The sequence below is a fragment of the Xenopus laevis genome, chromosome 1S, assembly GCF_017654675.1.
Source record: "Xenopus laevis strain J_2021 chromosome 1S, Xenopus_laevis_v10.1, whole genome shotgun sequence".
NCBI classification, from domain to species: Eukaryota; Metazoa; Chordata; class Amphibia; order Anura; family Pipidae; genus Xenopus; species Xenopus laevis.
In genome coordinates, this window is record NC_054372.1 from 70,785,019 (window position 1) to 70,811,055 (window position 26,037).

Below are 26,037 nucleotides of genomic sequence, written 5' to 3' on the forward strand. Positions count from 1 at the left end.
AAAGCCCTTCATTCCTCTGCACCTAACTACATCTCATCTCTTGTTTCTCTATATGTTCCAGGCTGAAAGCTCCTCTCCTCTCAGAGCAACTGCTTGGTTGCTCTGAGACCACTGCTGTTTCCCATATCAAACCCTTCTATCTTGCGGGTCCTTATATTTGGAATGGCTTTCCCGAATCTCTACGGAGAGAATCCTCCTTAAATGTTTTTAAACAAAATTTAAAGACTACACCTGGATAACACCAAAACTGGGAACTGGCACTTATATGACAGTGTAATAAACTGTAACCTACGGCACCTTAATACCCCCTCAGAATTGTATCTGTATGTTACCCTCCCATTTAGACTGTAAGCTCTACGGGGTACGGTCCTCCAGCTTCTTATCTCCTTGACACTGAGCACTTAACCTGTATTGTAATTATATTTCATATTTATGTGAATTGTATTTCTAATAATGCACTTATTGTTACTTTTTATTTCAATGACCCCTTGTTTGTTACTACTAATTTATTGTTTTGCTGTACAGTGCTTTGCCCTCAAGGAGCACTATGCAAATAAAAATATACATACATACAAATATACGTGAGAGCTATCCATAATAGGTGACCGAGCTATTCTTATTTAGGGACAAGTTCTACAATGAATAGGCTAATTTATTTTATTGCTGACAAAACCATCTAAATCCCAGGGAAAAGACATATTACTGGATATTATATGGCTTTTTGAACTAGTAGGCCCATTCTTACAAAGGTACAATCAGAATAGAAGGAGAAGGCTAATTCCTTATTCTTTACTGCTAACATGCTCTCTGTGTATGCTAGATTTTCTAATTATGCTCTTATTGCACTAGCTTACAAAAAAGTTTTTATAGTTAGTAGTATCCACTAGAGATCTTAAAGGGCTTGTTCACCTTCCCAACACTGTTTTCATTTCAGTTGTTTTTAGATTGTTCCACAGAAATAAAGACTTTTTTCAATTACTTTCCTTTTTTTATTTTTTACTGTTTTTCCAAAATCTAAGTTTAAAGTTGAATGTTCGTGTCTCTGGTGTTTGAGTCTGGCAGCTCAGTAATTCAGGTGCAGACTCTAAACTGCAGACTTTAGAAATACATTTCTCAGCAGCATCTCTGGAGTATTAGCAACTATCGTATCAATTCTAACAGCTGCCTTTAATGAAACCCAGAGATTCTGCTCAGCAGGGACAAAGATAACAAATGTATCAACTAAATGTATCAATTTAGAGCAGATTAAAGGGTTGGCGACCCCCCCCAGGACTGCTTCAGAAGGTAAAACAAAGACACTTGACACTTCAATATTAGAAAAACGGTCACACATAGAAAATGGAAAGTCATTGGAAAAAGTCATTATTTCTGGTGATCTATCTGAAAACAACTAGTTGTTCCTAAGGTGAACCGTCCCTTTAAGTCCTGTAAGCGGGGCAATTCAATAATAGACACCATCTGGGGCTGGACTGTGCAGAGGGCTAAAGTCCCCTTTTTGTTTCTCAAGTGTCCTGCCTCTTTGAGGATATAGTTTTTTTTTATTTCTCTTTAAAGTTTAAGAAAAAATAAAATAATATAATCACAATATATTATTATACAGTCCTAAACACTCAGATTAAAACTAAGTTCTGTCCTCAAACAACAATATTAGTAGTTGTGTGGGGCAGTGCAGGGAGATCTACCATTCCAAATTTCACCATTAAGTCAAGTTAATCTGTAGGTATCTTTTGATCTTTCTTATAGGTATCCCATGAAGACCAAATATCGTATTAAAGATGCTTCCAACCAAGGGGCAGATTCCCTAAAGGGGGAAGTGACTAACGCTAGCGAAAATTCGCCAACGTGACGTCATTTCAGATCTTTGCTGATTTCCTAACGGGTGCAGGCTTCACTTCGCTAGCAAAGGAGACGCTAGCGTTGCTTCGCACTCTAACACCAGGAAAATTTTCGCTCTGGTGAATGGACATAACTCTGCAAATTCACTAAGAAGCGGATTTTATTGAACGTTACCTCATTCGCCAGACTTGCCTTCGCCAGCTCAGACCAGGCGAAGTGCAATGGCGTGCATAGGACTTCCTCACTTTTTAGTGCAAAAAGTCCCAAAAAACGCTGGCGTCTTTTCTTTTTGATATCCTGCAAAGGTCCGTAAAAATTTTTTTGGCTAACCGGGTTCCCTCCTCCATTTTCTAACATATGGAAAATAAACTATACACTGGGCTCATGTGAAGGGCATTATAACAACTCTATTTAATTTATTAAGGTTTCCTGGACTTGTGTAATGTAATGTATTTGCTGCAACATATACGTCCAGGTACCTTTATCATTTCCTGCCGTATGCAAATTAGTGAACATCTTCGGTAGTACATCTTACTTTGACAAAGTAACACTACCGAAAATTCGCCAGCATTCGATGCCCTGGACACAATTTTGCACTTTAGTGAATTGGCATGTTGCGATGGCTGCAAAGCCGTTGATGGCAAATTTTCGCTGGTTAGGGAATTTGCCCCCAAGACGTTAAATAATACATATTTTGTATACAATTGAGTCTCCGATGAACTTGTGAAAGTGATAATGTGGATGCCAGACAGTTAAGGGCAATTGCCCATGGAGCTGCAGCCAGTATTTGTGATACCAATTTTTGTAACATTTTGACAAGGAGGACACAGTAAGGCTGCTTCAGGCAAGGGATCCGTTGAAACTTTCAATATCTTTGTGGCTACAGTTCTTGACAATAGGGCATAGTCACCGTGTATGTAAATACACCCACACCCTCTGAAGCACAAAGGGGAATTCAGAGGGACCATGGCATGTTTCCTTTGAGAAGTGATATACCATCTGTAAAAAACTTTATAGTCTGTTTCTTTAACAGTTATATTTGGGGACGCATTGTCTACAGCCTTCAATATTTCAGGCCATAGCTCTAGGTATTTTGTAATTGTTAGTCTGTTGTCCATTGAGTCATATATGAACACGTAGAATCTAGAGGTTGCTCTATTAAAGGAGCAGTAACACCAAAACATAAAAGTGTTTTAAAGTAATGAAAATATCATGTACTGCTGCCCTGCACTGGTTAAACTAATCTGTTTGCCATATGCCTGATGCATACAAAATGGGAGTCCGCCACTTGAAAGACCTGCTAGCAAAAGACTTACGTTTCGACCGTCCCACGGCACTTTGAGAAAGGCCGTGGGTCAGTCGAAACGTCAGTCTTTTGCTTCAAAATAAAGTAATATTCGAATTTTAAGTCCTGTGAGTGCGGATCCTTCAATTTTGAAACTGGTGCATTCTGCAGCAGAATTTAATAAGCAAACCTGTAGCTTCAGCTTCATGACGTCTACCCCTTTATCTGCTTGATGATTTAAGTCTAAGTTTAGCTTTCCAACAACGTTGAGCATGTGTAGTGTAACTGACTGTCCTAACAAAATCCAAGATGGTGACCTCCTTTGAAGGCCTGAATCATTACTGTTACAGACAGTAAGTTCAGTATATAAAATATGGCATTTCTACACATATTTGTTTTTAGAGTTTAGTTAAATGACAATGGCAACTGTATTCCTTCACATCATTTTGACAGCCACTTCCTTTTCAATTTTCATTTCCAGACTGACAAACCAATAACTTGGGGTTATTTTGAGACATTACTTACTCCTCAAACATGTATATATTAGAAATTTTCCATATAACAGCGTGACCATACAAAGACACAGTATACAGGCTGAGTACCTTTCTGTTAGTCATGGAGATTCAATGTGATCTCTAATTTGCTTTATATTTATAACAGTATGTTTGGGTAGTGACATTCTTGGATATAGCAGACATAGGGGTATATTTATCAAAAAGTGAAGTTAGATTGCCACAGTCCTCTAGAGTGAAATTCCACAACTCTCCATTCATTTCTATGGGACTCTGAAAGGCATATTTATCAAAGGATGAACTTTCACTTCCACCCATTAATAAATACTGTTTTAAAACCAGCTGCCTCATCCAAAGGCACGTCACAATGAAAATTACAGGATTCTGAAATGCTCTCTTTAATTGTGTTGTACTTGTGGCAGTATCTAGGACAAAGGGCTATGTGGTTATGTCACAAGGCTCTGACTATGTTTGGTTTAAAGGCAAGCCAATTTCATCCATTCCAGTGTACTGCGTGCTGCTGGCTCCCCCCCCTGCAAAGCCAGAAAATTCAGTGAGCAGTAAGTAGTACAGATGGGTGGGACTAGTAGGAGTTTTGCAGACATTTGCAATAAAGTTACCAGAAACACAACTTTTTCAAGCACATTCCTTCTACATCAACGTTTCGGGGGGAACACCCACCCTTAAAGGGTGGGTGTTCCCCCCCGAAACGTTGATGTTTGGTGGCTTAATAAATAGGGATATTCCCCGACTGCATTAATCAGCGTGTGTGCGGATCCGTTTCTTAGACACATTCACAGCAAAGAAGTCACCCACAGACTCAAATGGGTGAAATAAATTGTTGCACATAAAAAAAAAATGTGTCGTCCATAGACTTCAATGCATCTGGGAAATTTTCTGCTGTTTTGCAAATTTTGCTAGGGTAATTTGGACCATGCATTGATTTAAATAAGAGACTGGAATATAAATAGGAGAGGGTATGTATAGAGTGAGTAATACAAAGTATTAATAACAATAAATGTACTCATTTGAGCATTTGAATTTAGATGGGGTCGGTGACCCCAATTTGAAATCTGAAAAGCATCAGAAGAAGAAGGTTAATAATTAAAAAACTATAAAAATATGACATAATAATAAATATGTAAATTATTCTTGTCGAGAACACATGATCCACAGTTATGGGGCTTCCCAATGGCACAGCTGTTACCAGCTTACACAAGGAATGGATTTAAATATACCATCCACTGGGTATGTTCCTTATAGTAGGAGAGCAATTTGGAAAAAAGATGTGCGCACTGAGGACCCTACAGCTGTTCTTGCTAATCCAAAACAAATGCCTAAGGGGGTTTAAAGGGACCACGCATACTACTTGTAGTGGGGCCCTTGGACAAGTCAGACTTTGGAGAGCACCGATGTTAATATTAAAGGAGACATTTTGTGTAAAAAATAAGAATGTACCAATGAATTATAATCATTTAGATATAGAAGAAATGTGCTTAAAAAAGTAGTGTTTCAGGCAGGGGCGATCCTGGCCCCTCCGCCGCCTGAGGCAGCGGCAGTTGCTGCTGCCCCCCCTCCCCCAGAAATTCGCTCTTAAAGTACCAGGAGCAGCATTTTTGCTGCCCCTGGTACCTAGTGGGGCGCTTCCGCCTGAGGCGACAGCCTCAACTCGCCTCATTGGCTAAGCACCCCTGGTTTCAGGCTGATTTACGGTATTGAATATTTTTGCAAAACCCCCAATAAGCCCTCACTTCTCGCCCACCCCTCATTTGAAACATAGACAGGGACCAAAGAAAATTTATAGGGAGCTCCAATAAATATATATATATATATATATATATATATATATATATATATATATATATATATATATATAACAAACAAGGGAAAGTTGTATATATATATAATAGTTCACCCATGAGTCCTTAGTCTGTCTCTAGCTTTCCAATGTGTCAAAGTTAAACAATAGTCAATGTGCACTAAACCGAGAGACTGACTGATTTCATATGTTGCAGCAGAGCCAAAGCAACAACCCATCGCGCAACAGAGAAATTGCGAATCGAAACTCAGCCTGCATTAAAAGTGAAACCAGTAGGATAAAAAAGGAGGTTTCACTATAAGGGCGGGGGAAGAGGACGCTGCAGCCTAGAGGAGTCATGTTACCCAGAAGCCTGCTAGCGCTGAGCTCGGGTCAGTGTTTGATAAGAGGGTTATAGGTTACAGAAGGGAAATAGAGACAAACATAAGGCAAACGCTTGTTGTTCTAATGTAGCTGAGAGAAAACAAGCGGCGCAATGACATCATACGTTCTGCCGAATTAACATCGATTAAGCGAAGAGCACAGGCACATGAACTGAGGAGACTGTAGTCCTATCTATTGCTCCTGTGGCCTGACATTCTGAAGCGTTTGGTACCACTGACGGATTGTCTCTTGCCAGGCCTGGCCCTGACCCCCCTACAATTCTGATCCAACTTCTGTGATCCAGGCTGGTGCTATGGCCAAATGGGCCGTGTTTGCGACTGCTGCTGTCTCTGCTCTGCTTATTATTGTAAGCATTGTTCTGCTACTGACCCACACCTTCATGAATATAGTAGAGGGGCGAGTCAAGCAGGTAAGATTCTTGATTTTAAAATGATACACTAAATAAATTCAGTGGCTATTCCATACCTCCCAACATTTTGGAAGTAAAAAGAGGGACAAAAATTTTTTTCTGCACGTAGCGCAGCAATTTTTTTGACCACACCTGTTTCTGTGGCCACACCCCCTAATTACCATGTTCGTTTTACAAAATTTGGCAGGTTATGAAAGTTTGAAAATATTTCTCCTTATCTAAACTGTAACAATTTTGAGACACACAAAACCAAAGTATCTTATTTGCACCTGTTACCTGTTCTGGGCTTTCTGCTAAAAGCCAATTAAGTGAGAAACTTTGTTTCTTTTTCTGGCTGTTCAGAGCAGAGAAAAGAGGGACTTTCCAGTACAAATGAGGGACTGCGGGTTGAGCTGTCAAAAGAGGGACTGTCCCTCCGAAAAAGGGACAGTTGGGAGGTATGCCATTCACTAATACTCTTATAGCAGTGATCCCCAACAAGTTGCTCAGGGGCAGCATGTTGCTCAACAACCTCTCAGATGTTGCTCCCAGTGGCCTCAAAGCAGGTGCTTCTTTTTGAATTTCTGGCTTGGAGGCAAGTTTTATTTGCATAAACATAGACCTTCCTGTGGGCTGCCAATCTACATAGGGGCTACCAAATAGCCAATCATAGCCCTTATTGGGTTTCCCCTAGAAACCTTTTCATGCTTTTTTTATATTTGAATGTAGCTCACGGATAAAAAAAAAAGGTTGGGCCCCCCTTATAGCATCCCGAGTCTCTCCAGTTTTTATTAAATTGTAGTTCTTGGCTAGTAATGGCACTTTAGCCTGTGAATAACATAATGTGTGATAAATTGTTAGGTTCCCAAAGACTGTTAGATAAACACCATCAATTTGTACTGAAAAATTCATGGGCTTCTGAATTTGGCACAGGTCAAGGCACATAGGTGATAATTGCCACAGTGTGTCTGGTCTTATAACTGCCAAATGGCCAGGGGCGGATTAATGCCTAGGCTACCCTAGGCTACAGCCTAGGGGCCCATTAGTGGTAGGGGCCCATTAGTGGTAGGGGCCCATGGGTCTTTAATTTTTTTTTCAATTTTATTTAAAATAATTCACTGGGGTCCGGGGCTACCCCCAGGCTTTCTGACTGGGACTCTGGCTCACAGCTTCTCTCTGCGTCACAGTGTGCAAGTGCACAGACACGCCGGGCTGTTTATCTTCATGTTGGAAGGGCAGGCGCTCACCAGTGACGTCATTGGTGTGCGACAACGAAAACCCGCAGCTACTTAAGCTGGTTGAGGGCAGCACGCTCTCGCACACACTCGTTCAGACGCAGGCAGAGCAGACACACAGTCTGACTGTCTGTCTTCTTCGTGACTCCACTGTCACTCTCACTCACCATCATCACTTCTCTGAGTCTTGCTTTTTTTTTACCAAGAAGCTGCTGCCCAAGTTCAAGTTGCCTATTACTGGCTGCACTGTGCTGGAACTTGTCTCAGTCCCAGGCAGCTAGCCTAGCTAGAAAGCAAGGTGCGGGGGGCCCAACGGGCCACAGGGCCAGCCAGAGTGGTGGTAGCAGTACCCAGGTCCAGGATCCTGCAGGCTGCAGCAGTCAGTGCCAGTGGGCACCGGGCAGAGAATTTCTTTTTGAATTAAAAGCTACTGTGAGGCGGGGGTCAGCCAGCAGCAAGGTGCAGCAACAGCTCTAGAGGCACAGCCAGCCTAGCCTGCACCTGAAAGAGTCTCGGTCTGTGAAGTAATTTTGCAGACAATAATTTCTGCAGACAGTGAAATAATTTTTGCAGACAGTGAAATAATTTTTATTTTTGTTTCGCCGCGTAAATACGCTAGCGTCATGTGCCATTGCCTAAGCTTGAAACTGCTAGCATATTTACGCGGCGATCGGCTTATTTATAAAAAACCGCGGCCGATATACAGTCCACACCTAGAAGGGGGTCCCGGGAAAGTGTAGCCTAGGGGCCTCACGTCCTTAATCCGCTACTGCAAAGGTCAAATAGAGGTGTTCATCTGAATACAGTACCAACCTCAGAAAATGCAATGGAGAGGTAGTTTATCTCTCTTTTAATTATTTGCTCTCCTCTGCTATTTTCTAAATTTCAGATGGGGTTTATTGACACAACAACCAGAAAAAAACATTTGCACAAAATATTTATTAAAGGAGACATATAGGAAAAATTAAAAAAACAATAGTTTTGTAGTAAATTATGAGTAATATATAGTGCTGCTTTTACATGATGCTAAAAATTAATATTATCTTTAAAAATAGAGCTCCCTATAGATATTCACTGGTCCCTGTCCCTGTTTCAAATGAGGAGTGGGTGTGTCCTAATGGTCCCTGCCAGAAGCATAGTAGGAGGGGGACAGCCAATCACAGCCCTGCAGTCACACAAGCAAAGACAGGCTTCAGTTCCCTACAAGGTCCTGCTAGCTGCTGATTGGTTCCTGTCCTACAGTGCAGTGAGGGCAGCTCCCCTGCACAGCCTAGGAATTCAGGGAGCAGGAAGTGTAAGAGAAGGGAGGGATTATTAGGGTGTTTGCAGAAATATTCAATAAATCTGGCTGAAACACTACTTTTTAAGCACAATTCTTCTATATCTAAATGAGTATAATGCTCCTCGAAGGAAAACTATGGCATTTATCTTTAGTTGCCAATCTCTTCCAGGCAACTGTTCTAAAAAATGAATCGGAAGTGTTTGAGGACTGGGCTAATCCCCCACCACCTGTTTACATGCAGTTCTACTTCTTCAATGTTACCAACCCACTGGAGATACTGAGTGGTGAAAAGCCATTTGTCCATGAAATTGGGCCATATACTTACAGGCAAGTGCAATGGTATACAATGGTATTTTTAATGTCTTTGAGAAAAGTTAATTGGGAGAGGACATGATTATGCTTTACAAGGGCATTGTAGACAGATAGCAGGGAATCTTTATATTCCATAGCAAACATCATTGTACCAGAGGCCACCCCTGAAGATTAGAAACAGAACTTTTATTTGTAGCAGCAAAGTTGGTTCTTAACAGGGGGGGGGAGTAAGATTGTGGGATGCAATTTGTTTTCTGAAGTCATCCAAAGTTTCCTTGAGAGGAAACTTGATGGACTTTGGTCTTTTTTTCAACCCAACTTAAAGAGGTCATGACACCAGAAAAATAACCTTTTCTAGATCTATCATAACATTGTCTTTGAATGCTATTGATAAATTTGCCATAAAAGTATTTGACTGATGCATTTACATTACCTTTCTTACCCCCATGTGCCACTATGAGGGGGCTGCCATATTTGTGCAGTAGTAGTCCATTAGCATTAGAAACTCTAACTGACAGGTTAAGAAGGGACAGAGAGAAACCATACCTATAGGTAACATAGATTCATATTTTGAAAAGAAAAATTTGTGTCACTGTATCGATGTAAGTATGTGTAATGTTCTTGGTTTTTTTTTACTTCAAGAGAAGTTACAGTAAATGTAAATCTTTTTGATCTTTTTTTTATTATTTATACAGTAGAACCAGTAAGTTACACAGTATTTTCAATCATTTATATTTGTGATTTACTATATTTTAGCAAAAATGGGCTCAAATAGGTATGCCAAATGAAAGATTAGGATTAAAGGGTCCTGATCCTGAAGTAGAATGCAACTGAAAATCACAGATGGCTGCCAATTCTTGGGTGCCTTGGGTACCGTTTGCTCCTTCCATGATAAAAGCACCTCTTGGGGTTCTCAGTTGTAGCGTGCCTCTGTTTTATTTCCTTTCCAGTTATCCCTTGCATAGTACAGTAAAAAAGACACCATGGCTTAAGTGGTACCTTTGAAGGAGATAAAACGTGTTGACTCTACAACAAACTATCACAGGCTGGTTCATTTTTTTAATGGAAAGATTAAAAAACAGCCGTAACAAGAGTGGAAACTAAGTTAGTGGAAACTTAGTAGGGTGTGCCCAGCCCCTACCAGTGGTATTTAATTTTAATGAGCCATTACTTGGTATATCTGTATAACTGAGGCCACAGTCACATCAAAATATTATGTATATCACATGTGTCAGGGACCATTGGGAAATTGCAACAAAATGGACATGCTCTAATTAAAAGTAAAGGTGGTCTCAAGTTAGAAATTAAAGTCAAAAAGGGCAAACCCAGAGCTCTTAAGTATTTAAATAGTGACTTGTTTATAAATAAGCTGCTGTGGAGCCATGAGTTCAGCCATTCAAGATGGGAAAGGATAATGCTGCACAGGCCTGGATTTTGGTGCTGAAAAGCATTAGTATGCATTTTTGTGCCAAAATCATGTGTCTGCACCAAGGCCAACGCAGTGCCTCTGGATGCAGACACAAGTGAGCAGGTACCACGAAGGGGCTGTTTCTCAGTAGACATTAACATGTGGCATTAACCTAAAAGGGCACGTGTTTTGACTAGTGATAACAGTTAAAGGGAATCACAATCCAATATATAAATAATTATTTTTATTTTGCCATGGGGGCTTCCATATCTGCTCATTATATATTCCTCACATGCTGCACTAACAGCAGGCACAGCATTACCTGTGTGTAGGGTTGCCACCTGGCCGGTATTTTAATAATGGCTGATCCCAATGTTATTAATAGGGAAAAAAGATAAATACTGTATATAGGAAGGCCGGTATTTTTTTCTGGAAAAGGTGGCAACACTACCTGTGTACTTGGAGGCAGCTGCTCACTGATAAAAAGCCAAGTCATACTGCGACATGAGGAGCCTGCTGTGTACTGCCCCTCTCCTCTCTGCTGTGTACTGCCCCTCTCCTCTCTGCTGTGTACTGCCCCTCCCCTCTCTGCTGTGTACTTACCCCCCCCCCGCTATCTGTGAAGTCAGGAGGAGAGTGGTCACATGGTCGGCAGAGAAGCTGCTTTCAATTCCGACTTACTGCCTGCTCTCTAGCATCCACAAGCAGTCCTCCTTGCACAGACAGCTATTAAACCTCCTGCTCTTCAGTAAATTCACTCTGCATTCCTTTCAACTAACGTTTACAGAGTTGGGATGGGGAAATTGTACTCTTTGCTGCAAGCATTTGTTTGTTTGAGGCTGGTTACTTGCAAGTATCGTTGCCACCTTTTTTTTAAAAAATTTACCGGCCAGTGATGGGGCGGTAACGGTGTGACGTAAAAAGGGGTGGAGCCACGTAAAAAGGGGTGGGGCCATGTGTAAATGGGCGGACTGTGACGTAAAGGGGCGTGGTCGCGTGCGTCATGATGCAAAAGGGGGCAAGGCCCCATCGCGAGAGGGGCAAAAGACTAAGGAGAGGTAAGTTTCAGCCGGATGGCCAAGTGCTTTTGTTAAAGGTATTACAAATCACCGGCAGCTACATTGCCGGTAAATTTGTAATACCGGCCCCGGCTATAGCAGGTATTTTACCGGCCGGGTGGCAACCCTACTTGCAAGACAAAGTGAAAGAGCTGTGACAATGTTCCCTCTGCTATCCCATCCCCACACAGACCTTGCTCAGTGGCTGCAATGTTTATTTTTGATGGACTACCTACTGCCTTCTCTCTCTCTTTCCTTTCCTGAACTATAGAAACCAACCCTGAACTATTTAACCCTTCCTACACTTCATCCTTCTCAGTTGTTCTGTTCCCTATCACCAGTCTTGGCAGTGCACTCCTGTTATATGAGGTATAAATAAACCATAAGCCAGTACTATTTGTAGGACCTGCACTAATTCAATGATTCCCAATGGCACTCTGCACTGCCACAGCTCTGCTAACATTTCCTAGCCCAGCACTGCCTTTCTCCTCCCTGCCCACTTACTGGCCTTCAGACTGGTCCCCCTTAGCTCATAACATAGTTACAGATATATAGAAACATTGGGGTAACAGTCACCCTGCTATAGTTCCAGGGGTACCCAGGGTACAAATAAGCACTCGCCCCAAATCTCCCCCTAACTGACCTTCAGGCTGGGCCCCCCTAGCTCATAACAAGGTTACAGATATATAGAAACATTGGGGTAACAGTCACCCTGTTATAGTTCCAGAGGTACCCAGGGCACAAATAAGCACTCACCCCAAATCTCCCCCTAACTGGCCTTCAGACTGGGCCCCCTTAGCTCATAACAATGTTACAGGTATATATAAACATTGGGGTAACAGTCACCCTGCGTTAATTCCAGGGGTACACAGGGCACAAATATGCACTCACCCCAAATCTCCCCTAACTGGCCTTCAGGCTGGGCCCCTTAGTGTTAGACAGAGAAAGTTACGACAGTGCATATTGCATGTCATTATGGAAACATTGGGGTAACAGTCACCCTGCTATAGTTCCAGGGGTACCCAGGGTACAAATAAGCACTCACCCCAAATCTCCCCCTAACTGACATTCAGGCTGGGCCCCCTTAGCTCATAACAAGGTTACAGATATATAGAAACATTGAGGTGACCGTCGCCCTGTTTTACTTCCAGGGGTACACAGGGCACAAATATGCAATCACCCCAAATCTCCCCCTAACTGGCCTTCAGGCCATATTGCATGTTATTATTACACACTGAAAATACAGTGTTTCAGTGCCCCATAGCAATACAGTAAAGGTGACCATAGACTCAAAGATCCGCTAGTTTGGCAACATCGCCAAACAAGCGGATCTTTCCCCGATATGCCATTAACGAGCATGGCTATATCGGGGGTAATCTGATTGTTCGGCCGTATGGCCGAACGATCCAATTACGATGCACAATGGGCTCCGGCGGGATCGGTCGGGTCAAAATCAACCCTACCGATTGACCAAACGACTGCTCTCCGCCGGACGAAAGATGTTGGCACATCGTACAAATCCTCGATTCGTATGATAGAATCTGTGTGTCTATGGCCACCTTATGGTATTGTATAAGTCAATTCAGTCCAAGGCTGTGGAGCAAAGGACTGATAAAAGCAGGCAGACACAGAGCTCCTCCCAGTCCAGTCAGCAGAATCCTTCTGAAGAGGTAGTTGTTATCTTGATACCTGCCCATTGTTCAGCTGACCAGACAAGGCTCTGTTTACATTACAGCAGCTGGTAGGCGGGAGGGGTGATATCACTCCAACATGCAGTGCAGCAGTATAGTGTGCCTGAAGTTTATCAGAGCACAAGTCACATGACCTGAGGGCACCTGGGAAATGTCAAAATGTCTAGCCCCACAGCAAATTTAAAAATTAAATATAAAAAAAAAAAACATTTGCTCTTTTGAAAAACGGATTTCAATGCAGGATTCTGCTGGAGCAGCACTATTAACTGATGCATTTTGTAAAAAACATGTTTTCCCACGACTGTATCCCTTTAAGCTATAGAAATTGCAATGATTTTCGTTCTTACTCCAAGAGATAAATGGTGTGTCATTATGGCTCTTTACAAGATTATGGAATTAAAATCTTTCTCATATAAAATAATACATAATAAAATAATACAGGTATGGAACCTGTTATCCAGAGCGCTCATGGGACCTGGGGATCTTTCCCCGATATGCCATTAACGAGCATGGATATATCGGGGGTAATCTGATTGTTCGGCCGTATGGCCGAACGATCCAATTACGATGCGCAATGGGCTCCGGCGGGATCGGTCGGGTCAAAATCAACCCTGACCGATCGACCAAACAACTGGAACCTGTTATCCAGAGAGCTCATGGGACCTGGGGCTTTCCTGATAAGGGTCTTTCCGTAATTTAGATGTCCATGTCTAACATTATTTAGATTGTTTTGCCTCCAGTAATGGTTAATTATATCTTAGTTGGGATCAAGTACAAGGTACTGTTTTATTATTACAGAGAAAGATAAAATAATTTTAAGAACATTTTAATTATTGAATTATTTAATTAATGATTAAAATTAAATCTGTGATAGATGGCATTCCCATAATTTGGATAACAGGTTTCCAGATAACGGATTCAAGAAAAAGTATAACTTAAAAAAGTATTTTCTTTTGTTGAAATTGCTAAGCCGACCTTTTTGGAACAGCATGGGTCTCCTGTTACAAAGCTTAAAAAATAGTTTTTATAAATTACGAAATTACTATTAAAACTGTTGCTGCCAAGCAATTATGTTTTAAAAGATCTACACTTCATTTTATTGTATTTATTTTTTTAAACTAACCAGGGAATATCGACCAAGAGAAAACATTACATTTTCTGTCAACGAGACTAAAGTATCTGCTATCACTCCTAAAACTTATGTATTTGAACGAGAAAAGTCTGTTGGAGACCCCAAAGTAGACTTAATACGAACAGTGAACATTCCTCTTGTGGTAAGTTTTTAAAAAAAAATATAAAAATATATATTTTTAACTATGTCGTATCTTTAACATTTTCCATCTGAACTGGCGAGTCTGATACAAAGAGAGTCTGATACAAAGAGAGATACAAAAGGTCCTCTGCACTCAACCCATTATCAATATATTTAAGACATTGAGACATTTTGTGCATACTGCTACTAAAAATGCCTTACCCTTTTAACAAAACAGGGATTGTTTGTCCATATATTGCAATATATTTAAGCTGGCCAACTACGTCAAAGTCATCCCATATTTGGCCAGTCCTACACTCAAATTGCATCTGACTCATTAAAAATTCTATTGCTTCAAAATACATTTTACACAAGGACAAAGCATGTGAGCATGTGGTAAGCAGAAGATCAGGAGCATAAAGACAGTGACACCGGGTCTTCAGGCAAAAACACAGGTTTATTCAGACAACTTTTACATATAGATACTGGCATGCCGGAACACAGTTCACAGCACGCTTCAAGACTTTCCCCCCCCCCACACTGGGGTTCTCCCCATACATACCACACTTTGGAATATTCAGGCTTCTCACTAAGCCCTGCTGTCTCTCGCCTTCAGGGATACAAATTCACCAGCCTCTGTCCTGGCTCCCCTTCTGGCAGTACCTCAATCACTTTTGACTCTGTTACCTGGTCACATCTCCCTCTGCTCCTTGCAGTGGCAAGCAGCACCCCCAGCCCCGCTGGGTCTTCCTAACACAGACTGTAAACATTCATGTTCTGAGCCCTGCTCAGAGACCTTCCTAACACTCATTACCATTAAATACCTTTTCATGTACAGCCTTCCTGTGGAAAGTTAGCTCCAACATGTGAACTGGACTACTGGAATGGCTTGCCTATTCTTTCCAAGGTAGTATATATACAAACACACAGAGATGATTGTGTTGATTTACAATGTGGGGACAAAGTGTAAAGAAACCACAGTCAGGTGCAAAACTTTTTGACAGTTGTCACTTACTGCAAGAACAGTGTGCAAAGTGCATGTTTGTACACAGTTGCCATATTTTGTTTTACTTACAATGCAGTGGAAAAGGAAAAAGTCCAGATCATGTCAATTCTGGTGTTCGCCATCAAAATTACAAATGTGTCTGCAACTGGCTGTGTCAACTCTAGAAAAAGAATTGTTACTGGAGGCATGACGCAAGCAGCGGTGCCAAACACATACAGGGGTGGAACATTGTACGCAAGTATAATTAATTCATGATTTTTTTCATACTGAGCTCTGTGCCTTATGCTACTTCTAACAAAGGTAGAGATGGCACAAGGAGCTGAGCTCAGTTTAGTCTGTACTGTAGTCAACTCCTAGTAGCCCAGTGGGCAGTGCACACTGACTAGTTTCTTAGCCCACTTGAGCACCCTCTTTGACTATCATTTTCTTACTTGATAACCTTAAAGTACTTGGGCCAGTGCTTCTCTTTGCTGAAAATTGCACTGGCCTAGGATACTACTGCAGGGGTGCCACACTGCCATCTTTTTAATCTGGATCTTCTTCTAAGTTCCATTTAAAGAGCACATGTGTTGTAGAGTTAGAAGCCCAATAATCAGATAAAACAAGGGAAAAAATATTGCTATGTGGTGCTTTTATACTGACCTAGAGTATCCGATAAGAGATTATAATCAGTGATTATAACCCACCTTTTCCTTTAATTAAAAGATTATTGAAGGTTTAAAAAATGTTTTTTCCTGATACCACATTGTATGATTTAAACTGCCAAAAAATCTAAAACAATGGAATACCCTTTGAATAAATCAGCTCCCAGAAATAGCAGATCCCTTTTTTTCATCAACTCATCAAGCTTTATAACATAACCTATAATAATACTATAGCTTTTGAAGGTCTTAAATTTTATTATCATTGATCCAATTACTTTTCTGGTTTGCCCCTATTTGCACAGGTTATTTTCCATAAACAGATATGGGACCTATTATCCTGAATGCTTGGGTCTTGAGGTTTTCTAGAAAACTGATCTTTCCGTAATTTGGATCTTAATAACTTAAGTCTACTGTGATATAATGTAAATAAACCCAAAAGGATTGTTTTGTTTATATTCCTCTGGTGTCTTTCTTTGTGTTATTTTCTGTAAGGAGCCGACTTGCATGATGCATTTGCTTTAATTCAATAATGTGTTCTTTTGTATTCTGTCTTGTTTCAGACTGCAATGGAAATGACCAAAGACTCAAGCATTCTCAGACCATTTATTATACCAACCCTAAAAACATACAAAGACGGAATGTTTGTTACTCGTACCATTGATGAGTTATTGTGGGGCTATAAAGATGCAGTGCTATCAGTCCTTCAATTATTTAATCCCAATGTCAGTGACGTATTTGGACTCTTCTACAAGGTAACAAAGTCATAACAGCTGGTAGGTTATGAAGCTGTTGCTTCATTGCATGTACAAAATGATTGCAATGATTGTTGGTCATTTTTTAGTTCTAATCCCTCTTGAAGGTTCAGCCTTTAGTAAAGGAACATCTTAGCTGATAACAAGGCTACATATATAGAAAGACGTATTTTGTATCTGTCACATAGAGGGTTGGCTTTCAGCTATACTAGGAAAATAGACATACAGTTAGGTCCATAAATCTTTGGATAAAAACAACTGTTTTCTAATTTTGATTCTGTAGATTACCACAATGAATTTTAAATGAAACCACTCAGATGCAGTTGAACTGCAGACTTTCAGCTTTAATTCAGTAGGTTCAACAAAAAGATTACATAAAAATGTAAGGAATTAAAGCCTTTTTTTAACACAATCACTTAATTTCAGGGGCTCAAAATCAATTGGACAATTGACTCAAAGGCTATTTCATGGGCAGGTGTGGGCAATTCTTTAGTTATGTCCTTATCAATGAAGCAGATAAAAGCCCTGGAGTTGATTTGTGGAAGATTTTGCTGTCAACAGAGAAAATGCGGTCAGCATCAAGAATAGAAAGGCTAGATTGGACTTAGCTAAAAAAAACATCTAAGCACAGTTCTAGAAAAACATTATTTGGACAGATGAAACCAAGATCAACCTCTACCAGAATGATCGCAAGAAAAAAGTATGGAAGGCATGGAACAGCTCATGATCCAAAGCATACCACATCTTTATAAAACATGGCGGAGGCAGTGTATTGGCCTGGGCGTGCATGGCTGCCAGTGGCACTGGGACACTAGTGTTTATCCATGATGTGACACAGGACAGAAGCAGCCAAATTAATTCTGAGGTGTTCAGAGACACTGTCTGCACAAATGAGCTAAATGCAGTCAAAATGATTGGGAGGAGTTTCATAATACAGATCGACAATGACCCAAAACATACAGCCAAAGCAACCCATGAGTTTATTAAAAGAAAGAAATGGAATATTCTTGAATGCACAGCCTTTAATTCCATATGTGTACATTTGCCCAGTGACACAACCAGTTATATTGGTTGGCATCTTAAAGGGGCAGTATATCACCCCTTTTTTATGGAAATGGAGTGTGTCAAACATCCTTTTTACCTATTGCTTTAATCAAGAAAACTATACTGTTCTTATTGTTTCTTGAACTAAACAGGGAGATTGAAGCTACTACATATGTGGTACTTGCAAGTTCATTACCAATGAACAGATAATGCATAATGGAATTATTCTAACAAAACAAGCCAAAAACAAATGGTGAAGGGGGAGGATTGTGCACTGGTAATCTAATTATCTAGCTTGCAAGGACCAAACATGTAATACCTTCTGTTTTCCTGTCTGCCCTGTTTAATTTAAGAATTAACAAATGGGCCATTAAAGAGCCATGAATCCATCAAATTCAGTGTTTAGGCAGTGAAGTTGCTAGTTGATCCAGAGGAAGGCAAAAAAAAATCTGAAGCCTGTCTGGGTTTCATTGGGAGGGGAAAATATTTCTCCTGTACTAAATATACTTTTTTTCCAATCACTTTTATTAGGAAATATCTATGGTTTTGGTTTCTGGTCCCAATGTGCAAAGTCATACATAATCACCAGTCCACTTGGATGAATATAACATAATAACATAATATAAACCTATATAAGCTTCTGTATTTTTGTTAGTGAAGTAAGAGAAAAACCTAAAGGGTAGTTTAAGAAGTGCCTGGACAAAACTGCAAGAGCACGGTTGTTCATGGTCTGGCTGTGCTCTGCTACTCATGCTGGCAGAACACAGGCCAACCCTGTCCTTGTCATAATGTAGGCAGTAAATACAAAGCCCAATTGCGGCCTGCATCCATGACCACTATTTAATTTGCGTGTCTGTATCATACATAAGTTAGGGGGGTAGGAGTGACTAGGTGCCTCCTCCCTCTTGCTTCTAATGAATAATATGCTTCTGAACACAGGCAGCACTGGATTCTTGGGGATGGTGTTTTGGAGAATAGAGATCTGTGCCCATTTACTTCTGCTAGAAGGCAGGGCCCACAGTGCAAAAACATGGTAGATTGTACCTTTTTTGCACTTTGCATCCTGCCTTCTAGGTTGTAAATGACCTGCACAGTTTCACAAAACTATTACTAGTGGCAGTGGGCAACTCCAAAACCCTTGATCTGATATAATCCTTTAATTTCGAGGTCTATATAGATATGGTAAGCTGTTATAGCTAATATGTGCTTCTGTTGATTGCTGTAAAATTGTTCAGTGCATAATGTATACGGTAATCCTATGATTTATATTTTAGATGAACACAACAGATGATGGGGAATATGTGTTTCTAAGTGGAAAGAATGATTACTTGGAGTTCACTCAAATTGCTGAATGGAAGGGTCAAAAGTAAGCCATTCAGATGCAAACATAATTATATGTTAATATTGTACTTTTATATTGTGTAAATTGTGTTTTGTTTCTGTGTCAAGCTTTTTTTTTAGCATAATGTATGTGGTTGAACACCCATCTGAATTGTTACTCCCTGTTGCAGAGATGGATAATTGTGCTCAGATTAGGGATGCACCAAATCCAGGATTCTGCCTTTTTCAGCAGGATTCGGCAGAATCCTTCTGCACGGCAGAACCGATTCCTAATTTGCATATGTATGGGGACGGGGAGGGAAATTGCGTGATTTTTTGTCACAAAACAAGGAAGTAAACATTTTTCCCCCTTCCCACCACTAATTTGCATATACAAATTAGGATTCGGTTCGGTATTCGGACTAATTTTTCAAGAAGGATTCAGGGGTTCTGCCGAATCCAAAATAGTGGATTCGGTGTATCCCTAGTTCAGATCTTTTCTTTGTGGAATGTGCAGGGATAAGATTGCTAAATTTAAAACAATTGACCCTTTTGACTTATACGCTAATAGGAAGAGGGCTAGAATCTTCTTCTTCACAAAATATTATAGTGTCCTAGACTTGTAGTATTCCTACATGTAGAACTATTTGGTGTTTGCAAATTCTGTGTCATACCTGTAAAATAGACGCGGTTTAAGTAACGCACACATTTTAAAGGTATTAAAATATCAGGTACAGTAACAACAAAAATAATAATACCATTTTAAAGTAATAAAACTATCATGTACTGTTCCCCTGCACTTATGTGTTATGTGTTTGCTTAAGGGCCCTTACTCACGGACGTTTGAAACTGCGCTCCCCTGCGTTCTGTTTTTATGTTTTCAGCTGCAGGGGAGAGGCGATGAATTCTTTTCAATGCCAACATGCTGCATCCCAACCTGCGTTCGGCGCTTACATGCGTCTGTGTGAGTACAGCCGCATTGAAAATAATTTTTTGCGTCTACTCCTGCACTCCCATGCGGCTGAACACATAAAACCGGAACGCAGGGGAGCGCAGCTTTAAACGCCTGTGAGTAAGGGCCCTTAGAAAGACTACTATACTATATAAATAGGCTGCTGTATAGCCATGGTGGCAGCCATTCAAGCTGAAAAAGAAGAAAAGGCACAGATTACTTAGCACATAACAGATAAGCTCTGTAATAGCATACAATGTTAATAGAATATAATGGTATTCTACAGAGTGTTATTTGCTATCTTACCTGTGCTTTGATTGGCTGCCCCCATGGTTACACAGCAGCTTAGCTATTTTAGTCTTTCTAAAGAAAACACACCAACTGCACTAGTGCAGGGAAACAGTATATTATATTTTAATTACTTAAAAACTTTGACATTATTGTTTAAGCATGGCTTGAAAAATATTGGTGCACAATAATTTAATCTTTTTAAATTACCTCACCAGAAGACCCCTGTTAGTTACCCCTGTCAAACCCAACAATGTATGGATGACACTTTTATGGGAAGCAAGAAAAAGACTGTTACAGGCCGAACTACGGCTTTTTGGACAGGAGGGAATTGGAATGGCAGGATAAACTTACCCATATGCAAACACTCCGTTGTAGATTAGTAAGTGATACTAAATAACTACACATAGTAAATGGGACCATATATTTATGATAGTAAAGAGCTCACGGGCACCATCTTCCGGCTCTTCTGTAATCTTCGGGTCTTCTTCCGGCGATTCGGCAATTTCCATAAATTTCGGAGCATGCAAGGTTGTTAAAAACCCGAAAACTGCTCCAACTGCGCATGCGCCGTTATGGCACTTACTTCCTGAAGGAAATCGAAGAGAAGACGATGGCGCCTATGAGCTCTGCTGTGCTGAATCTGCAAAGAGAGGTAAGTAAAGAGTTAGGGGCAGCAGGGTAACAGCTAGGCTGGGGAGAGGGGTCCATGTAGTGTAGGGTTTTTTTTATAATTAGGGTTTTGGTTCTCCATTATTAATTAATTACTTTCTCATTGAGACATGTTACATACAGTGGGACATTACGATTTTCAAAAGAAAATCCTTCTTTGTTAATTTGAGTTTTGTTTTTGTAACAGAGCTCTTGACTGGTGGAACACAGAAACATGCAATATGATAAATGGAACAGATGGCACATCCTTCCACCCTCTTTTAAACAAGGATGATAAGATTTACATGTTTTCCTCAGACCTTTGTAGGTAAGTAATAATGAACTATATGCCATTCCAGTTCCTTTCATAACCATCCCCCCCCCCCCACATGGAGGCCACCAACCGATCCCCATGGTGTATAAACCACTTTCCTTTCTCTTTGAACACTTTGAAGGTGCAAGATATTTTAAAGGTGACATGAAAGCAAAATCTACATTAAAGTTGATATCTACAGCTGCTATTTGCAGAACACTATTTTCAGTTGAGAAGAGAAACTACAAGGAGTACAGGATTGGGACTGCACTAGGAACCAGGAAATTAATCATTAGACTCTAAAATTTCTAATTTTTCACAATAAAAGTAGTTAAAAAAAAAAGCATTATTTAGGAACAAGTTCATAATACTTCATTCATAGATAGAGAAATATTGGTGATGAGGATGAGATTATGAAACTTGTGACTGAGGCAGCAAGTAAATTGGGGTAAATGGACCTCCAACTATGCCACTGGTGGTTAGCTACAGGACATTCTTCGAAAAACTATACTATTTTGTTGCCTAGGTTATACCTGAAGTTACTTTTGGTGTTGCAGATCCATCTATGCTGTTTATGAAAGCAGTGAGAACATCAAGGATATATCAGTCTTTCGCTTTTCTCCACCAGCAAGTGTTTTTGCCAATGTGTCCGTCAACCCGCAGAATGAAGGATTTTGTGTCCCAGCAGGAAATTGCCTCCCATCTGGCCTACTGAACGTCAGCATCTGCAAGCAGGGTACTTCTGCGCTTTACTAAAACTTTGTGTGTTACGGTGGTAGAATAACTGTACATAAACCTTTTTAGTTTTCCCTAGACTATCTTTTTCGTTTTTCTTCCTGTTGCAGTAATTATTTGCTTTTAGTTACAAATATTGTTCTCTTATTGAAGTGAAAGTGCCATTGACACATACAGTTCTTTATGTAGGGGTATATTACTTGGAATCTAAAGCCCAGCAAAGGATTTTGTAGCAGGATTATGTGCTTTATACATAGAGGGATTATGGTCACTTTAAAGGAATAGTTCAGTGTGAAAATAAAAACTGTGTTAATAAATAGGCTGTGCAAAATAAAAAATGTTTCTAATATAGTTAGTTAGCCAAAAATGTAATGTATAAAGGCTGGAGTGAACAGATGTCTAATAAAACAGCCAGAATACAACTTCCTGCTTTTCAGCTCTGTAACTCTGAGTTAGTCAGCGACTTGAAGGGGGGCCACATGGTACTTTTCTGTTCAATGAGTTTGTAATTGATCCTCCGCATTCAGCTCAGATTCAAAAGCAACAGATATGACCCATGTGGCACCCCCTCAAGTCTCTGATTGGTTACTGCCTGGTAGCCAGGTAACCAGTCAGTGTAAACCAAGAGAGCTGAATAGCAGGAAGTAGTGTCTGACTGACATGTAATAAATCAAATCACTCCAGCCTTTATACATTACATTTCCGGCTAACTATATTAGAAACATTTTTTATTTTGCACAGCCTATCTATTTACCCAGTTTTTATTTTTACACTGAACAATTCCTTTAATGGCATTCCAATTTCATCCATTCCAGTGTACTGTGCTCTGCTGGCTCCCCTGCAAAGCCAGAGAATTCAGTGAGCAGTAAGTAGTAACATTGTTACTTGCAACATTGTTTAAAAAGTAATAACCAGGATAACAGGTTCAATACCTGTACTAACAAATAATGTACTTTGAGATTCATTATTTCATGCATTCATTATTTTTAACAGGTGCTCCTATAATACTCTCCTCTCCTCATTTTTACCAAGCTGATGAAAATGTTATTAAGAGCATAAGAGGTATTAAGCCAATTAAGGAACATCATATGACCTTTTTGGACTTAAGCCCGGTAAGTTGCATTTTTATGTGCTGTCAGCCATATTGGGAGTAGAAGCAGAAGTAGAGGTTAGATGAACATTTCTGTATGATGGATTTAAAAAAGACGACAAACTGTAAATTGTAAAAAATAAAGAAGAAAAAAAAAGCTATTTTATGTGCAAGATGTAGTGCCCTTTGTCATATTTTGTAACAAACCTAACAGTTTAGTGTAAAAAATAAAAACTGGATAAATAGATAGGCTGCGCAAAATAAAAAAATGTTTTGAATATAGTTAGTTAGCCAAAAATGTAATCTATAAAGGCTGGAGGGAGAAGATGTCTAACATAGCAGAACACAATTAGTGATTTTAAGGGGGGACACATTGGACATAACAGTGAGTTTGCAATTGATCCTCAGCATGCTGATTAGATTCAAAAGCAAACAGTTATGGTCCATGTGGCCCTCCTCAAGTTATTGACTGGTAACCAATCAGTGGCAACCAAGAGAACTGCAAACCAGAAAGAAGTGTTCTGGCTATTATGTTAGACATCCAGTCACACCAGCCTTTATAGTTACATTTTTAGCTAACTAACTATATTGAAAACATATTTTATTTTGCACAGCCTATCTATTTACCTAGTTTTTATTTTTATACTGAACAAATCCTTTAGCCACACTTGACTAAAGCTGGCAAAGGGCCAAATCATGCTGATCTGATCATTGGTTTAGGAGTCAACAAATGGCTCATACAGCAGACCTAAGGAGACTTGCACTTAATGCAGTCAGTCCTTGATTAATGGTATATTCAATATGTCTGATGGTATAGTCAAATGAAGCAAAAATGGAAAATATAACACACCCTTGAGACGTGCTGAGCCATGCGCTTTACCCTAAGACACACTCACTGTCTTGCCACTCCAAAACAGTGCTGGACATAGTCCTAAAAATACATATATGTAAAAACCTGGTGGTTATACACCTCTTTTATTGGCTTAAATCACTACAAATGTACGTGCTAAAAATAGCTAAGTGTAAGTCCCATTAGTTCACATGCTCCCACCCTTCCATTTGTTCCCCCGAGTAATTCCTGCCTATCTACGTAGGGGAAAAGTGGGAGCTAGCCACACCACCGTCCACCTATGCCACCCTAAGTGTTTTCGCAGTTGTCACAGCTTCATTAGTCATAAGTGTCAGGCATGTGTCTTTTTTAGGCTTAAATAGGCTTCTAATGGCGTCTTCCATATCACTGCGTTGCGAGATTCTTGGACGTCACTTCCGGTCATAAAATTTTACACAAAGTTACTCGGAAGGCTTTTGGATTCTTCCACCCTTTCTCGCTACCTTATCCAAGCACACATGCATTTCCCTTACATCAATGTGTGTGTAGCCCAAAACTTGCCTAATATTACTAGGATTTTAACATACATACATCAATAATCATTCAAAGAATGTCAAATTGCATATGATTTCTAATGTTCTAAATTATATGTTTTAAATAATTATATACATGTATACAGATAATATACTCTCTAATTATGATATAACTCATAAAAATGGAATAATGGTAAAGCCTTCATTCAAGCCATTAGGAGATTTGCTATTCATTAAAAAAATCCATTGTGCTTCTCTCTGTAAGGGCTAGTCCACACGAGGAGATTCGGGGAGATTTTGTCACCTGGCGACTAATCGCCTCGTCTTTTGCACGACTATCTCCCCGAACTGCCTCTGCGTTTTTCCCCATAGCCTACAATGCAAAGTCGCCGGCGCTAATGCACATGCGGCGATGCATTTTCAATAGTCGCTCCAAAGTTGCCTCAGTGAAAGCAGCCCAGTAGCTGCTGTAGAAAATCAAAACAAAATGCATCTGAAAGATTCATCCGGACGCATTTGCTACTGATGCTGAATCATAAAGGATCACTGACCCCCCCAAAAAAATGTTCATGTTACTGTTTATAATGCTCATATGATTACAAACAGAATTCTGGAGGAAAATAAATAATGTTAGGCAGAAATGGTTGTCATTTGAAATTATATTAAATCATTACTGTTCTCAATTTATTCCCTTAAGGAGTAAATGTAGAAGCTCTAAGAATCAACCTATGTTGCTTAATACAGAAGTAAAGTAGTTAATAGAAAAGAAGAGAAAGGCATTTAAAAACTACAAATATGTTGGGACAGAAGCTGCATTTAATGAATAAAAACACTGTAATAAATGTTGTAAATCAGCAATCCGGAAGGCAAAGAAAGGAAATGAAGAGTTAATTGCGGTGGAGGTGAAAACTAACCCTAAAAAGTTTTTTAAAAATATTAATAGTAAAAAGATGCAGGTTGAGAGAGTGTTGCTCCATTAAATAATGGTACCAGCATGGTTGTAACAGATACAGAAAAGGCAAATGTGCTAAATCAGTTCTTCTAGTGTATACAATGGAGGAGTCTGAGTTCCCAGGCTCACTTTATAGCTGCACTAATCGCTCAGCTCAATCTAGTCAGTGGCTGACTCAGGATATGATTCATAAAGCTTTAATACAAATTATGTAAACAAGGCTCCAGGGCCTGATGGCATACACACCTGGGTTCTAAGAGAGCTTAGTTCAGTTTTAGATCAGCCCCTATTTCTGAATTTCTCAGATTCACATTCATCTGGTATGGTGCCTATGGATTGGAGAAAAGCTGATGTTATTCCAAAATTTAAAAAGGGATTACGATCTCAGCCTGACAATTATAGGCCAGTAAGTTTGACATCTGTGGTGGGCAAATTATTTGAAGACTTGTTAAGGGATCACATTCAA

General features: G+C 40.0%; 1 protein-coding gene across 1 annotated transcript in view; it reads left to right on the forward strand.

Annotated features, from left to right (window-relative positions):
* Positions 1-5,912: 5,912 nt before the first annotated feature.
* The window catches only part of scarb2.S (scavenger receptor class B member 2 S homeolog), a gene marked incomplete at its 5' end in the record, with an annotated part of 36,698 nt that continues 16,573 nt past the window's right edge, over positions 5,913-26,037 (forward strand). The window contains 8 exon segments of the mRNA NM_001094777.1: positions 5,913-6,245; positions 8,911-9,068; positions 14,337-14,484; positions 16,673-16,864; positions 19,183-19,274; positions 21,328-21,447; positions 21,990-22,168; positions 23,161-23,279. Coding sequence (NP_001088246.1) covers positions 6,129-6,245; positions 8,911-9,068; positions 14,337-14,484; positions 16,673-16,864; positions 19,183-19,274; positions 21,328-21,447; positions 21,990-22,168; positions 23,161-23,279 — 1,125 coding nt within the window.